Source organism: Hemicordylus capensis, chromosome 3 (genome assembly GCF_027244095.1).
Source record: "Hemicordylus capensis ecotype Gifberg chromosome 3, rHemCap1.1.pri, whole genome shotgun sequence".
Taxonomy (NCBI): Eukaryota; Metazoa; Chordata; class Lepidosauria; order Squamata; family Cordylidae; genus Hemicordylus; species Hemicordylus capensis.
The window spans coordinates 317208320-317223253 of record NC_069659.1 but is presented as its reverse complement, the minus strand read 5'-3'; the positions used below and the strand labels follow the sequence as shown (position 1 = coordinate 317223253).

Below are 14934 nucleotides of genomic sequence, written 5' to 3'. Positions count from 1 at the left end.
CCATGCCTTGTTCTTCCTCTGATTCCCTAAAATAGATTCACTTTTAAAAAATGTGGATTACCCCAGGTTATCTTTCTTCTCTTGTAGAAGAAAGATGACCTGGGATAAAAGATTGTGCATAATCTTTTTTTTTTATTTTTAATCTCCCTGTTTTATTCTGTATCCTTTTTATTGTTGTTGTTTTTTAAGTGTATTTGCAAAGAAGCAAAGTAATCCCAGGTGGTGGGTTGTTGTTTTTCCTTCCATCTTGGGATGATTCGGCATTGCCTCTGCAAACACATGAGGGATGCCACATTTTAGCACAGGGTGAAAACTGTACAGCAACAGAGAAACCAGGTGGCAAATGCTGCTTTCTCCCTTGGGGATAGAGAGGTCATATTCCCATTTCCATCACATGCTTCACCTTTCCTCTGCAATGAGTAATAAAGCCAGGGCCTCTCCTGTTTCCTGTAACGATGAAGTGTCAGTGGTAGGATGAACAGGTGCATGCTAAGCAATGTCTTCCAAAATATCACTATTTCCCATCAGAACCAAAAGCTTTGTATCTGGCGATGGTACTTAGACTACTGTCAGTTGCTACACAGGCCATTGCTATAACTCAGCTGTCAAGGCAAAGTGAAGAGTGTCCGAAAATTGGCCTCTGGGCATGGTCTGAGGGCACATGCTACAGCCACCTTGCTAAAATGAAGCAGTTATAGGTCTGGTCAGTGGAGAGTGCCTGGGAACTCCATGTATGCTACCTTGAGTTGTATGATGGAAAAGGTGAGCGATACATGTAAAGAATATATTTATTTATTTATCTTATTTCTATAACGCCTGATATGTGCATCCCTATATGAAAGATTTATACGATCTGAAGAGAAACCAGAGTATAATGTGCATCCCTAGGCGGTGTACATAAGCTGAAATATAACAAATCTAAAAACAGGATAAAATGATTAGAACAATTCGGAATTATAAATTGTAAATGTTTCAAAATGCTCTGTTCCTCCCATTCAGGAGGCCATTGTCCTCCATGTCTTCTGCTTGCCAATTAGCATTCTTAAGGCTTAGAACCATGACGCAAAAGTGACGTGCTGCAGGCCTCCACCTCCCAAAGATACTGATGGGCCAGTGCTAACATGCACCTTGGCTGCTTCTCCAGACTGCCAACGTGGGCTGGCATTCAGACTAATGAAGCACGGGAGAAGTGCTGGTGGCTTCTGAAGAGTTCCAGTCTGATGCTGCACTGGCACTTGTGAAGGGGCAGGTGAATTTCAGCACCTTCAAGGACATATTTTTGTGTGGCACCTAGCACTTTTGGGGGAAGGGGAGGTTGTTGGAATTTGGCTTGGAATTTGCCTTTGGAATTTCGAATCTGTCACGACTGGCAGAACTGAGTTAGTTGAATTTTTCAGAAGCACAGATGCTTCTACTGTAGCTCTGGCACTTTGTTAGTCTGGATGTCAGCTGTAGATTCTGTTTGGAAGAATCATAAGCCTTATTTCCTTATCACAATCCCACCAACACGTAAAGGCTGCTCATGTGCAATGCCCGGATCCGCATGAATCCCAGTGCTGCCCACCCAACCCCACTTTTAAGCCTGGCCTTTAGCTGAGGTTAAGTGTACAAATGTGCCCTTAACCCTGGCGCTGGGATTGTGTGTGTGCTTGGTCTGCTTATAGCGTCAAGCTGTATCATGGGGGTTGTGACTGCAATAAACTTACTACTACTATCATGGGGGTATCCCCCAATGCACTGCACAATGAGCATGGTGGAGGCCAGGATACATACCTTGAGGCCGGGACACATCGCCCCAGCCCCCGAAGATCCACGCTGCATACAGCAGCAGGGATTGTGTAGGAGCATGGTCCACGCTTCCCACCAACATAGAGAAATCGTCTAGGGGGAGGTAAGTTTCGAACAGACTTCCCCCCACCTGCCTGCCCTCCCTGCCTCTCAGCTGTGTGAATACCTTTATATTAGTTTGGGCCAAACAATGGATGTGAAGTTTAAGACAAAAACTGGTGTGCCCTTGGTAGTCTGCTGGATTTGAGAATGTTAAGGCTTTGATAACATGGTGTAGCACTCTACCAATTCCTGCCTAGGAGATCAGACAAACCTACTGAATTGCAGTCCGTTTTCTGAATGAAACCAAAGTAATTGTGGACTGCTCTCCAGTTAACCAGTACATGATGAATCCATGAATTTTCAGCATGATGATGCCTTGAGAAGTTAGATGCCCAAAACAAACAACATTTGGGGCATCTAACTTCTCTGCATTCATCTGGGCTTTTAATTTCATCTGGATTGGATTGTGCCATTGTATTAGCTAAGGGAGACGTAATATGGACTGATTTGATTAGAAAATGGCATTTTAAAACTGAACATTATGGTCATAAGTACGGTCCCGCAGGTGAAAAATACAGAGGAAGCAATGGAGACCATAGAAACAATTTTATAATGCTCTGAATAACTATCCACAATTCTGATTGCATGGTATTTGAGGGAGGACAAACTTTTTTTAAGCAACCACTTATTAGATATTTTGCTGTTTTCTAGTTATTCTTGCAAAGGACTCGCTTATTCTATCTGATATTCTGCCGCAGGCTCAGATTTGGAGATTTAAAGAAGCCAGCTTTGGGATTTTCTAAAAAAGCAAAACTTTTGATTTATAGCAGGACCTAAACTCTGGTGAAATCAAACCTAAATTATGAAGCCTCAGAACTCCTGTCACATAATCACTGTACTTAGATCTAAGGGGTCTTGCTTGGGAATATCATAGCTCATTAAACAGTTCTAAATACTCCATGAAAATTGTTTATAGAAAGCTTGTTCAACAAGGGCAGAACTGCTTCAGAAAGCAAGTTTTAGAATTGTGCTTGGCATTTGCTCCAATGTTTCCTGCCTTTTCTGTACCCTGAAATAGAAGAAGAAGTTCCAGAGAATCAAAGAGATAGACTCACCAACTATCAAAAGTGATCATGCCCTTGGCATTATTGGGTGAAGCACTTCTGTTCTATATAATCATGGTTCTGATTCTGATGTGGTTTTCTCCTGAATGTTAAAATTCTGTAGTGTGGGCAAACATCAAATATCTTCTCTGAAGTATAATTTTGAATTTCTGTCCTCGGATGTTCTTGATGTCCCATTGCTTATTTCAAATACATGAGATTACAGTATGGGAGAATGTGTTGACCTCACTTTGAAACTGAAGAACTAGAGTGGTTAAGCATAAATACCAACTATCTTACCATTCTTAAAAGAGGTTTCACAGTAGTGACTTCTTTCCCACACTCTGAATATGATGGTACATGCAATTAACCTTTCTTCCTCACAGATTGAACAATTGTCTTATTTTTCATTTGTTTGGTGTAAACCACTTGGAGAAAGTTAGTTGAAAATATTAATGTTAAGATTTTCAACAAACTTTCTCCAAGTGGTTTACACCACAAAAAGAATGAAAAATAAGACAATAGTTCAATCTGTGAGCAAGAAAGGTTAATTATTTACTAGCTGACCAGGTGCATAGCATCTGTGCCCCTAGTTTTTCCTGACTATCCCCCCCCCCCACTTCAGCCCCTTCTCCCTAACTCTTCCCCCGGGTGTCTCTGATGCCCACCTGGCCCGCTTCTCCCCCCCACTCCTGCCCATGGTTTCTGGCCGGCTTGCTGGCCTGTTCGCTCCTGCCACCGCCTCCTCCTCTTCCTGGCGGCTTAGCCACCTCCTGACCCTGGCAGCCACGCTGGGCCCACCGCCACTGCCTCCTCCTCGCCGTGGCCAGTCCTGCCCCCGCCGCCATTTCCCCCGGCAGCAGCTCAATGGCCTCCTGAGTCCTGCTGCGAGAGGGCCTCCACCGCCCGGTCAATCAGGCGCCTCCGCCGCCCAGCCAATCCGCTGGGTGCCGGGACGCTCTCCACGCATCAGGACGGGCACGTCTACGAGGATTAAATATATAGATAATAGTCGATGGCACCCTGACTAATGAAGCAAGGATGCACTGGGAGGCGGCATCCTCGCAATCAGAAGCTTGCCCACTAGCACAGTTCACACAGGCTGAGGGGAAGTGATGTTTACTGATCTCCCCTAACTGTGGAAGTGCTTTGTGCCTTTCCAAAATATGTCCCTGTGCCTTCCAAAAATAGGTTGCACAGCCCTCAGGAGACATATTTTCCGAGGCACAGAGCTCTTCCAGAGGCAGGGAAGATAAGTGAAAATCACTCCCACCCCACATTTGTGCTGCAGTAGTGGGAGAGGGAGCCTCTAGCTACTTTAAGAGCAACCACCCACTGTGAGGACACAACTCCTACTGCATCCTTACTTCATCAGTCAAGATGCTTGATCAACAAGAACTTACTGAGCCCTTTCCCATGCTTGCAGAGAAAGGGCTCAAGGGAGAGCAGGGAAGAAGCCTTAAAATGCTTACCTCCCCACAGACGATCTTCAGCACTTTGCTGGAGCCAGAGGATTGCTGGCTTCTGCTGGCAGCAGGGAGGTTTGGGGGGCTGGAAAGCCCCCGGAACTCCCATGCACCACGTGAGTATGCAGTGATTATGGGGATCATCTGATGCCGGCCAGGAGCCCGCGGTTTTCCAGTCCCGGCTGCAAACAGCTGGGACTAGCAGACAATTGGAAAAACAAGGTTAAGGAAGCACTCGCTCCCTCATTTTAAAGGCGGGCTCCAGAGGTTCTGGTGGTTCTGATGATCAGCCAAGACTAGGCTGGGCTTCCTTAGCCCTGTTTTGCCTGCACGTGAGAATAGCCTCACTGTCTGTTGGATTACATTGACAAATCGTCAAAGGCTCCCTTCTTTCATTTAATTCAGCTCTGGCCTAGAAAACGAGCAGTAAGGATTAGTGAAGTAATTTATATCGACACAAAGCAATTTATATCAGCATAATTAAATATTTGACTTGAAGTAACAACAGGACCAAGGAAGAATGCAAACAAGGTTGAACACTCCAGCCAGTTTGGGCTTTAGAAGTGTTGAGAGGGGATGTTGATGATGCAATGCTGATGTATTTTTCTGCTCATTATTTTCTGCATGGTCATGAGACATGTTAAAATAAAAATGTGCCAACTGAATGTCCTTCAGACTCCTCTCCTGACAGTTTGAGAAAAGCTATTTAGCTTCATACCCTGAATTAAGACTAAGCTTCCAGAAAGAATCTTTCCTATTGTAAATGAAAGATACTTTCTTACCTTGTATGTCCTGCAGCATAAAGCGGGTGGTACAGACTTACCCACACTGCTGCAGGGCTCGAAATCACCCGGCAACGCTGCTGGCCCTTGTGCAATCACATGCCGCACTCTACTGTTTCCCCTGGGAATAATCAAAGGAGCACATGATGTGTGATCACGGAAGAGTCAGCAGCGCCAGCTCTGCCTTCTTGCAGTGGGTGATGTAGAGCCCCACAGCGGCACAGGTGGGTCTGCACCACCTGCATTACACAGCAGGACTTGTAAGCCACTGGCTGACATGCAGAACAAGGATGCACGAGGGTGCTAGACCCTGAAACGGGGTCACGACGAATCTCTGAAGTGTGCTTCCACACTTCCTGTGTTTTGGCACCACAGTCCCTATGCTGACAGCTGAGTGCTGTTCATATTTCCTATGCCTTGTTTTGAAATTAATCGCTGCAATATCGTGCTATAATGTTGTATATCCAGCATAAAAACAGTTGCTGTTTTTTCAGATTGTTAGTTTTTGCAGGACTGCTCCCCCTGCTGGATGCTTTGCTATTTACATTTTGAATGTGATTTGCCTGAATGGAAGCATTTTGCCACTGTTGAGCAGCTAATCTGGAAAGCACCCAGTACAGCAAGAGGAGCACTTCCAGACTAACTGCACCAGTGCACCAGAGAAGGGGAACTTTTTGAAAACCTCCTAAGAACATAGGAAGCCGCCTTCTATCAAGTCAGATCATTGGTCCATCTAACACAGTATCGTCTACACAGCCTGGGTTGCAGTCTCTCAGCTCTAGCTTGGAGATGCCAGGGAGGGAAATTGGAACCTTCTGCATGCAAGCAAGAAGGTGATCTTCCCAGTGCAGCCCCATCCTCTAAGGGGAATATCTTACAGTGCTCACTTGTAGCCTCCCATTCAAAAGCAAACCAGGGTGGACCCTGCTTAGAAAGGGGCCAATTCATGTTTGGTACTGCAAGACTAACTCCCCTCTCTTCCCCAGGAAGCCCACTGTGCCACCTGAAAATATGTTCCTGAGGGCTGTCACTTCTCTGGTGCACTGGTACAGTTAGTCCGGAAGTCTGATGAGAAGATTCCAAATGCTACTGCTTGGCTTAAGGCCAATCAAAACACTGAAAGTGTGAAAAGCCATCTAATCTGAGACAACGTTTCTATGGGATACCTCCCAGGTATCATTTGCCGTAGTCCATTTTCATGAACTATATATCATAACGAAATGTACTCCTGCCCTACGAGGATTTCTTGCACATTCCAGTGTCTCCCAGCACAAGAGAAATTAGAGTAGACCTCCGATCAGTTCCTTCTACTGTAATATATAAGGCATTCTTATCTTAATTAATAATTATTTTAATACTGATGAATATGTAAATCTCCAAAAAAAAAATTGGAGACTGAGGAACTTCCAACAAATCTTATGGTTTGTTTTTATTATTTCTTAACAGTTGGACCAGATCATTATTCACCAACAAGTGGAGCTTCTTCAAGGTATTGTATATATGTGTTCAACCATTATCTCCAAAAACTCACTGGGCAGGTTCAGATGAACACTGGGAAGTCAGGTTCTCAGAACCTCTAGATCCCAGGGAGTGTGAGTTCTCTGCCCATTTGATGTAGAGCCAAGACTGTTTTGTGAATGTTGAGTGGAAGGCTTGGGAACTGGAGGTTGGCCGGTTCAGACGACATGCCCACTGGGAGCACATGCACTCCCTGGGAACTGGATTTCCCAGCAATTGTTTGACACTGCATGCTGTGATCCAAGGTTGCCAAATAATGGGCCCATTCAGCAAAAGAACATTTGTTTCAATAGAAGAGAGTTTAACACATTCCTAATTCTGCCTCTGAAATCAATGGGACTTGAAAGATCTTAACTTTGGCTGGAGCATGCCTCCAATGAGCTAACAGCCCATATAATTATTAAACCACAATATTTTTTAAAGTATCTACATCTGCTTTTAAAGGATCTAAATAAAAATGTATCACTGAATCAAAAAGATCATCAGATGCATCTCTAACCAGTTGTTAAAATTAGACTAAATTTGCATGTTTGGCTTTGTTTAGTTATACTTGGGACTGAAACCTGCAGCAAATATGAAATTAAAAACCACATCGGACAAAGGGTTTACTTTGCAGTGGAGGAAAATGACTGCTTTGACCGTAACTTCTGCTCACCCTTACGGTCTTTCACCATAAGGATATCAGACAACACCGGTCGAGAAGTGATCACTGTGAACAGACCTTTACGATGCAATAGCTGCTGGTTTCCATGTTACTTACAAAAGGTTAGTAATCCATAACAATCTATTTTACCTATCAACACATTTACTTTACATCCATATGGAAACCTGATGTTCATGAGGCTTTGCATTTTGATGAGTATCCATTCCACAGAAAGCAATGCAGGTAGACCCCATCTCCACTTGGATGTGTGTTTGAATGCACACCTTATTTATCCCACAGCTTTTCAGATTACAAAGACACATTCTCCTTTGTGGTTTAAAGGTGCCTATGCAAGAGACATTGGGCTCAGGGAGGGGGTACATGTCCATACTGGGTTAGGTGAGCACAGGTGAGCACTTCATCTCCAGTGCTCATACAGGTGAGCACTTCACCTCCAGTTTTTGAGCACTTCATCTCTGGCATGGCATTGTCTTTGCTTCTGAGGTCCTGGGCATAATGGAGGGGATTCTAGGGTCAGGACAGGAGCCTCACTGGTGAGCACCATCTCCAGAGCTCCAGATTTGTCTAAGGAGATAACTGTAGGAGAGGCAACAAACCCTGGCTGTTTAGGGACTGTAGGATCTAGGGAGCTTTCCTTGGGGCCAAGGGATGCGCTCACTCTCCTTCTCTGAGAGGATCTCCTTCAAGTTAGAGCAGGGCTGCTCACCTTCTGCAGATATTGGCCTACAACTCCCACAATCCCTGACTATTGGCCGCTGTGGCTAGGGATTATTGGAGTTGTAGTTCAAAAGAAGCTGGAGGGCGAAAGTTGAACAGCCTTGGTTTAGTCTATACAGAGTCGTATACAGAGTCCTGACTCTATGCGAGGGGACACATTTTCTATTTCTTTCCCCTATCTTTTCAACTGTGAAGGGGCAGTCCCCCTTGCAGTTTTAAGGACCCTTTGTGGTGGGGAGGGGGATTGGATTCAGAGGAAGCTCCCTTGAGGCTGTCTCCTCTGAGGTGGATGCCCCGGATTTGCCTTCCCATTGTAAAGACCAATCTGATCCTAATTTCCTCTCCTCTTAGGCCTCAACCAAGCTCTGGTGGGGAAGGACTTCCACCATTGAACAGCTTTCTGTTGCCACCACTTGCTAGCAGCACGAGGGCAGTGCACAGGAGCCATTTTTTTTGGAGTAGATGAGAGAAGGCTTCCTTATCAGGATTTTCCTGCATACTTTGCTATTTCCTTCCACTCTCTAAACCTACCATTTTCTCACTTTTAGCATTCATCCTCTTGGGCACATCCACGTTAACAAAGGGGGAGTAGTGATGATGATGTCCAGCCACAGTAGTGTTCATACAGCATCATTTATTTAAAAATAGGCATGATGCACAACTTAAGAAAAAAAAGTTTCTTAACTTCAAGGAGCCTGTACCACATTCTAAAGTGAATGTGGTAGAGTACATGCCTTCCATGCAAAAGATCCCAGGTTCAATCCCTAGCATCTCCAAACAGGACTAGAAAAGACCCCTTTCTGAAAGCCGGAAGAGTGGCTGTCAGGCAATGTCGACTCTACTGAGCTACATAGACCAATGATCTGAATTCTGTATGTTGGGAATAGCTCCTTCTTCATATACAATAAAATCTGTACATATCATTTGGGTAACTATTACACTGAAAATACTTAAAATATTACTTTGCAATGTCTTGCAATGTCACACTGCAGGGTTCTGCACAGTAAACAATATCTTGGTTGCAGTTCTGATGTGTTTTAGTAAACTCAGTAGCTGTTGTTGATGAAAGTCACATTTTAGTTCATCACCTCTTTGATTGTCCAATAGCTAGAAGTCCAGTCTCCTCCTGGAACCACAGTTGGGTATGTTGTGCAGAAATGGGACCCTCTTCTGCCCAAGTTCACTATCCGGAACGAGAGCAATGAAGATGTGCTGAAGATAATAGGCCCTTGTGCAACATGTGGTTGTTTTGGAGATGTTGATTTTGAGGTACATTTGATAAAAGTCCTTGGCATATGAGTTTTCAGTGTTTGGAATCTGCACAGTGGGTATGTAAGGCAAGACAGCGAGAGATGTGGAATAAATTAAGTTGCTGTTCCTCACTAAATCCATTTATGCTATTTGCATGTTATATTTTCACAGCAAACACCTCAAGTTAAATTATAGAAATGATTTCTAAATGTACACATTCAACTTTCTTGTTAGACTACAATTAGAGGCCCTAAATGTACTGAAAATAAATGGTTTGTGCATTGCATCCTTATGTCCCTTGCACTTCACTGTCAGCATGAAGGACTGCACAACGAGGATATGTGTGTTTGGGATATGTATCCCCCATAGCACACACGTGACCATCTGTGTCCGCTCTGGAACTGTTACCTGTAAAGCAGCAAAAGGCTGTTCGGCCTGGTGTGGAGAAGTGGGAGATGACTTTTTGTCGGTCTCTCGTAATACTTGAACTTGAGTTCAGCTAATGAGAACTGACAGTCGATTCAGGATAGACAAAATAAAAGTTGTCATTCAAACTAAGCATTTTCGATGTATGGAGTTTGCTGCCCCAAGATGTAGTTCTAGGACAAACGATGTCTTTGTTTTACTGCATATTAAAGAGATGTGCTGTGGAGGGGGTCTTAGCTTGATTAGGACTGTGGGTTGCAGAGAGGGGGTAGTTAACACTTGCTCCTCATACAGTTTTCCTGCCTAAAACCACTCCTCTCAGCTTCTATTTGCCCTGGAAGCAGCTATTTGTTGAAAGCAGCCAGCTGGAGGACAAAAAGCATGAAGGAAAAGAGGTAAACACTCCCACCTACCCCCCAGCACAATGGGGCCAGTCAGGATCAGGCCTGCTGCTTTTTATCCAAGAAGAGTCACACGGGTTTGAAGTTACCTCTTTAAAATGCAGTGGTTGTCAATGTACAGTTTGGCCTTGGTGGCTTTAAAAGTGAAATCAAGAATAAATGGAGTGTAGGCACAACAGCACGTAGTTATGATGGCTGTCTGAAACCTCCATGTTTAGAGGTCGCAAGCCATTAAACGCCAGTTGCCAGGGAGCCGAAATGGCTATTGAACCGTATCTGTGCATTTCCCAAGGCATCTATTTGCTAGTCTAGGAAGCAGGAGTGGGTGGATCTTTGGTTTGATCCAGCATAACTCTTCTCATGTGCTTAAGTGAGTTTTTTATTTAGTCCATGCAACTCTGTCTCGGTGGCCCACTGCCTAAGAGTTAATCAGTACTGACAAGAATGGCAGTGTAAGTAAATGTTTTAGGCCAGGCTGGGGGCACCCCATGAACTGTAATATAACTGTGTGCCCACTCTAGCTAAATTCTTCTACAAAAAAGACCTTGGCCATTCCTAGGATGGCGATTTTCTTTGGAAGGGGATCACATATCATCCAGATTTATGTTTAAGTCCTTGCGAGCTATTGGGGAGCATTCCATACACGATTCAGGTTTTTCATTGTGCATCAGAACTTTGCCTGATTTATGTCTGAGATTTTAAAAAATCCACTTTTTGCATTGGGTGTTTTTCGGGTGGCTTTTCTTTTTCTTTTTTTTTTTTTTTACAAATCTGAAATATCCAATATGCCCCATAACTCACAGTACTTCACTCCTCTTAATTGTGTGGTAAAGCCTGCTGTCTGGGAAAGGCCCTGGTCTTTCCTTTTAAAAAAAATGTTGATGGTTCTGCCATATTTCTTCACGGCTGGCGGTGGTGGTGGTGGGGAGGAAATATCCTGTTTTGCTGGATGATGGAAAACACAGTAGCAAATATTCTTTTTCAAGATATCTGATAAGATTTAGTAACTATAGCTAGTACTTGAGAAATAGCAACAACAACGACAACATTGACAACAATGACAACAACAACAACAATATTCAGTTAGCTGATTGAATATAATTGAATGATGCTGCAGCTGATTGAATTTCCTTTTTAGTCTGGATCAAAATTTGGTTTGTGTTACTTGATAAAGTTTCACTGGAGAAATAATATGTATATTGAATTTGAAGTAGTTGATGGTGAACTAAACATATAATGCAATTGAATCCCCATTTTCTGATTTTCAGTTATTCATAACTCCTGGTTCTTAAGTGCCTGTTACTTCCTAAGTAGTCCCATTGTGATGGTTAACCTTCAATACATTAAACATATCCAAAGTTACAGTAAATTACATATGGGAGGGGGAATGGTCCCCTTTGCATTCTTTTCAACCTTATGTGTTTTCCTTTTCTGCAGGTGAAATCTTTAAATGAAATGTCAACTATTGGCAAGATTTCCAAGTATTGGTCTGGATTTGTCAATAACATCTTTACCAATACAGCCAACTTTGGTATTCAGGTTCCTGCAGATCTTGATGTAAAAATCAAGGCTGTTATGATTGGTGCTTGCTTCCTCCTAGTAAGTATACCAAAAATGGAGACAACATTAACTTACTCTTGAACCCACCATTCCCTCAAGATGTTCAAGACAGTTCAAAATCACGAGAATCTTTATGAAATAGATGAGGCTGAACAGGGACTTCAATATGGAGTTCCCATATCCAAGTCCAACATAAAACTCACTGTACTACACTGGTCTATGTTCACCATCTGCTCCAAGAGCCAATTCACATGTGTGACTGTGAGCATGGATATATAATGGCATGGAGAAACATGGATAAATGGAGCTTCTGCAACTGCTTTGATGTTATATGTATGGAATGGACATATGATATTAGTGATGCATCATTAATCTGCCCAATCTCCATTTGCCCTATTGTTGAATCCAGATTGAAACAGATGAATTTGACTCATCCTAGAATTATCCACCAATCACACTTCTCCTCTTGTGTGGACTAAAGAAGTGGTTCCCAACCTGGAGGCCTCCAGATCTTGCTGAACTACAACTCCCATCAGCCCAAGTTACAATTTATTGTGGCTAGGGGTGATGGAAGTTGTTGTTCAGCAAGATCTGGAGGCCCTCAGGTTGGGAACCACTGCCCTAGAGGAATATTCTTTTTCCTTCTAACTCTAACATAAGAACATAAGAACAGCCCTGCTGGATCAGGCCCAAGGCCCATCTAGTCCAGCATCCTGTTTCGCACAGTGGCACACCAGATAAGCTCTAGCTCTTGAACAATTGAGTGGATATTTTTTTAAGGAGCATGCAGCAGTTTCCACTGTGCTAACAGTGCCCACAGGATGGTGCACAAGATGTCAGCTACTATCAGAAAGCCCTATCAGCAAAGTCAGCAAGATAGACTATGAGGTCATTCACATGAGGTCATTCACTGTGGGGAGCTTGGGTGGATGACAGGATCCTACATACCTTCCCCCAGACAATCAGAGCCTATTTGGGGCTCTGCTACTCACGTGCCAACACGATCAGCATGGCCGTGGACTCCTGAAGTGGGATCAGAAGTCCTACCATGTCCCACAATGCACCATGTCGGCAGTGGAGAGGCAGCCTGTGGCAGTGCGACAGTGCTCCTCTCCTGGGCCGTGTTTTCCACAGTGCTCTATGGCCACTGCTCCTGGCTGCGATTTTCAGAGCTGTGGTGCTGCAGACAACCAAAAAGTGAGGTAGAACCAACACCTTTTATCTCCTACCTCGCCTTTTGCCTGGCTAGTGGTTCTGGACTACCAGGGTCTGCAGCAGCTGGGTCAAGAGGCCTCCCGGTGGCCCAGATGACACAGGCTGCTTGGGTAAACATTCTCTTACCCAAGCAGCTCGTATTGTGAGAACAGCCTCAAAGTTCTTTTTGAATACATTATGAGGCTATTTTCACAATGGGGGGAAACCGGGCTAAGGGAGCCCAGCCCAGTTTCTCCCCCCCCCCCCATCATGAGAACCACCGGGCTCGCAGGCGAGCCTGGTGGTTCAACAGCGGCTAGCCTGCCAAAGTAGCCCTCAAATGAGGTTAGTGGAGTGAGCACTCCACCAACCCTGTTTGCAAGGCTGTGAGATGAGTAGACCCCCGACCAGGGGCTACAACAGGTTTCCTGGCCTCTGGGGGGCTCCCCAGAATGCCCTGCACACTCGCATGGAGCATCCTGGGACTTCCAGGGACCAGATGACCCCTGACCCCCCCAGGCACTACTGGCTCCATGACAGAGCCGGTCATCATGTGGGTGGCCAATCTGGCCACCCAGAGCTGAGCACCTGCTCATGTGCAGGCTCTACACATGGAGCGTGTGTAGAGCCTCTCTATATTATTATTTTTGAAGTATTGTTTCTTAATTAAAATTAAGAAAGGGCATCATGATTTCACTTTTCATCTAACTCTTAACAAGGTTAGAGATAAAGCTCTCTTGATACTTAACAGCCCTCTGATTTTGTCCTACACAAAAACCCTCTTTGCTCAGAGGCACTGAGTGGAAGAACCACTATCTAATAATAATACAAAAAAGACTCTGGTGCAATAAAACCCTACAAGGCAGCCTTTTGATAGTAATGGTTACCTTTTTGTATCGTCCTCATCATTCCCAGTTTATTTATTTGTAGGACTTAATGTTCTTTGAGAACTCCTTGGATGGATTGTAACAAGCAAGATGACAGAAACAATAAAATATGCAAACTACATTTCAGCTTAAGAATGAAACATAAATTGGTCGCCTTGGCTTTGAAGACTTCTACATAAGACACTTTCTAATTCTTTTTCATTTTCTTCCAGCAGTCCCTTGAGCTTTGGATATTACTTTTGAACTGTACAACCCTATGGTTTTTGTAAAGGGGTAATGTTTATTAAACTATAACTTATGGAAATAATTATTTCCTCATTTTAATTGCGTGGACTGTTGCTAAACCTACAGTTTGCAGAGAAAGAGAATGAGAGTGTGTGAGCAAAGGCAGCGTTACTTAGGAGTATTGCAATTCTCTTTGGACTCGTTTGATGTCTTTGCGTCAGAAAGCATGAAAGATTAGAACTAAGACGTGCAGCGCCACTGATGAAAAGTCTGAGCTTACAGATCCCTTTGAAGTTGTGTGAGTGTTGGACCCAGCTATTAGCCGCCACCCCCCAAAAGGAGGGGGTTATTTCATTATATCCCAAGAAGCTTTCATATTTAGAGTTCAATTAACAGTAACTAACAGAGACGTCATCCACTGGGAAAGTTAAAGACGGATGTCTGTAGGGATGCTTGCGGGTGATGGTGTTAATTGCTCGAATTTAAGAGATACTTACAGTAAAACAACACAGGGAAAATGTATAGGCTCACTGATGACAAATGTCTGTTTCCTGCAATCGGTGATGCATCAGAATGTACAAAACCAACAATGACATACATATGATGATCATTAAATACATTTTTAAAAGGTGTTCTGAAAAAAGCTTCCGAGTATTTGCGTGTATATATATATGTATACGTATATATATATTTGCATATGCACAGTATCTGCTGCAAGACTGAGTTCTTCGTTTTTCGGGTTATCTGGTCCTTCACTGTGGAAGAGGTTAGCTGCATTTATCAGCTAGCTGCATTTCACGATACACATTCACCTCCAGTTACCTTAGAGGTTGTGCTGGAGGTTCCTCAGAGGCAAGAGAGCTGGTCTTTTGGAAGGTTAAGTTGTGCCTTCGAGTCGATGTTGACTGCT

General features: G+C 43.8%; 1 protein-coding gene across 2 annotated transcripts in view; it reads left to right on the top strand.

The window, feature by feature from the left end:
* LOC128351775 (phospholipid scramblase family member 5-like) overlaps positions 1–14179 on the top strand; it is a 36906-nt gene extending 22727 nt beyond the window's left edge. Inside the window, exons 4-8 of one of the 2 annotated variants that reach the window (XM_053311632.1) lie at positions 6628–6670; positions 7244–7464; positions 9188–9349; positions 11596–11757; positions 13843–14179. In XM_053311632.1, the coding sequence (XP_053167607.1) occupies positions 6628–6670; positions 7244–7464; positions 9188–9349; positions 11596–11757; positions 13843–13881 (627 nt within the window). In that variant the 3' untranslated portion in view covers positions 13882–14179. Of the gene's footprint in view, positions 1–6627; positions 6671–7243; positions 7465–9187; positions 9350–11595; positions 12176–13842 lie in introns of those variants that run through there. The other variant, XM_053311630.1, reaches the window with a different exon arrangement.
* The last annotated feature ends 755 nt before the right edge of the window (positions 14180–14934 follow it).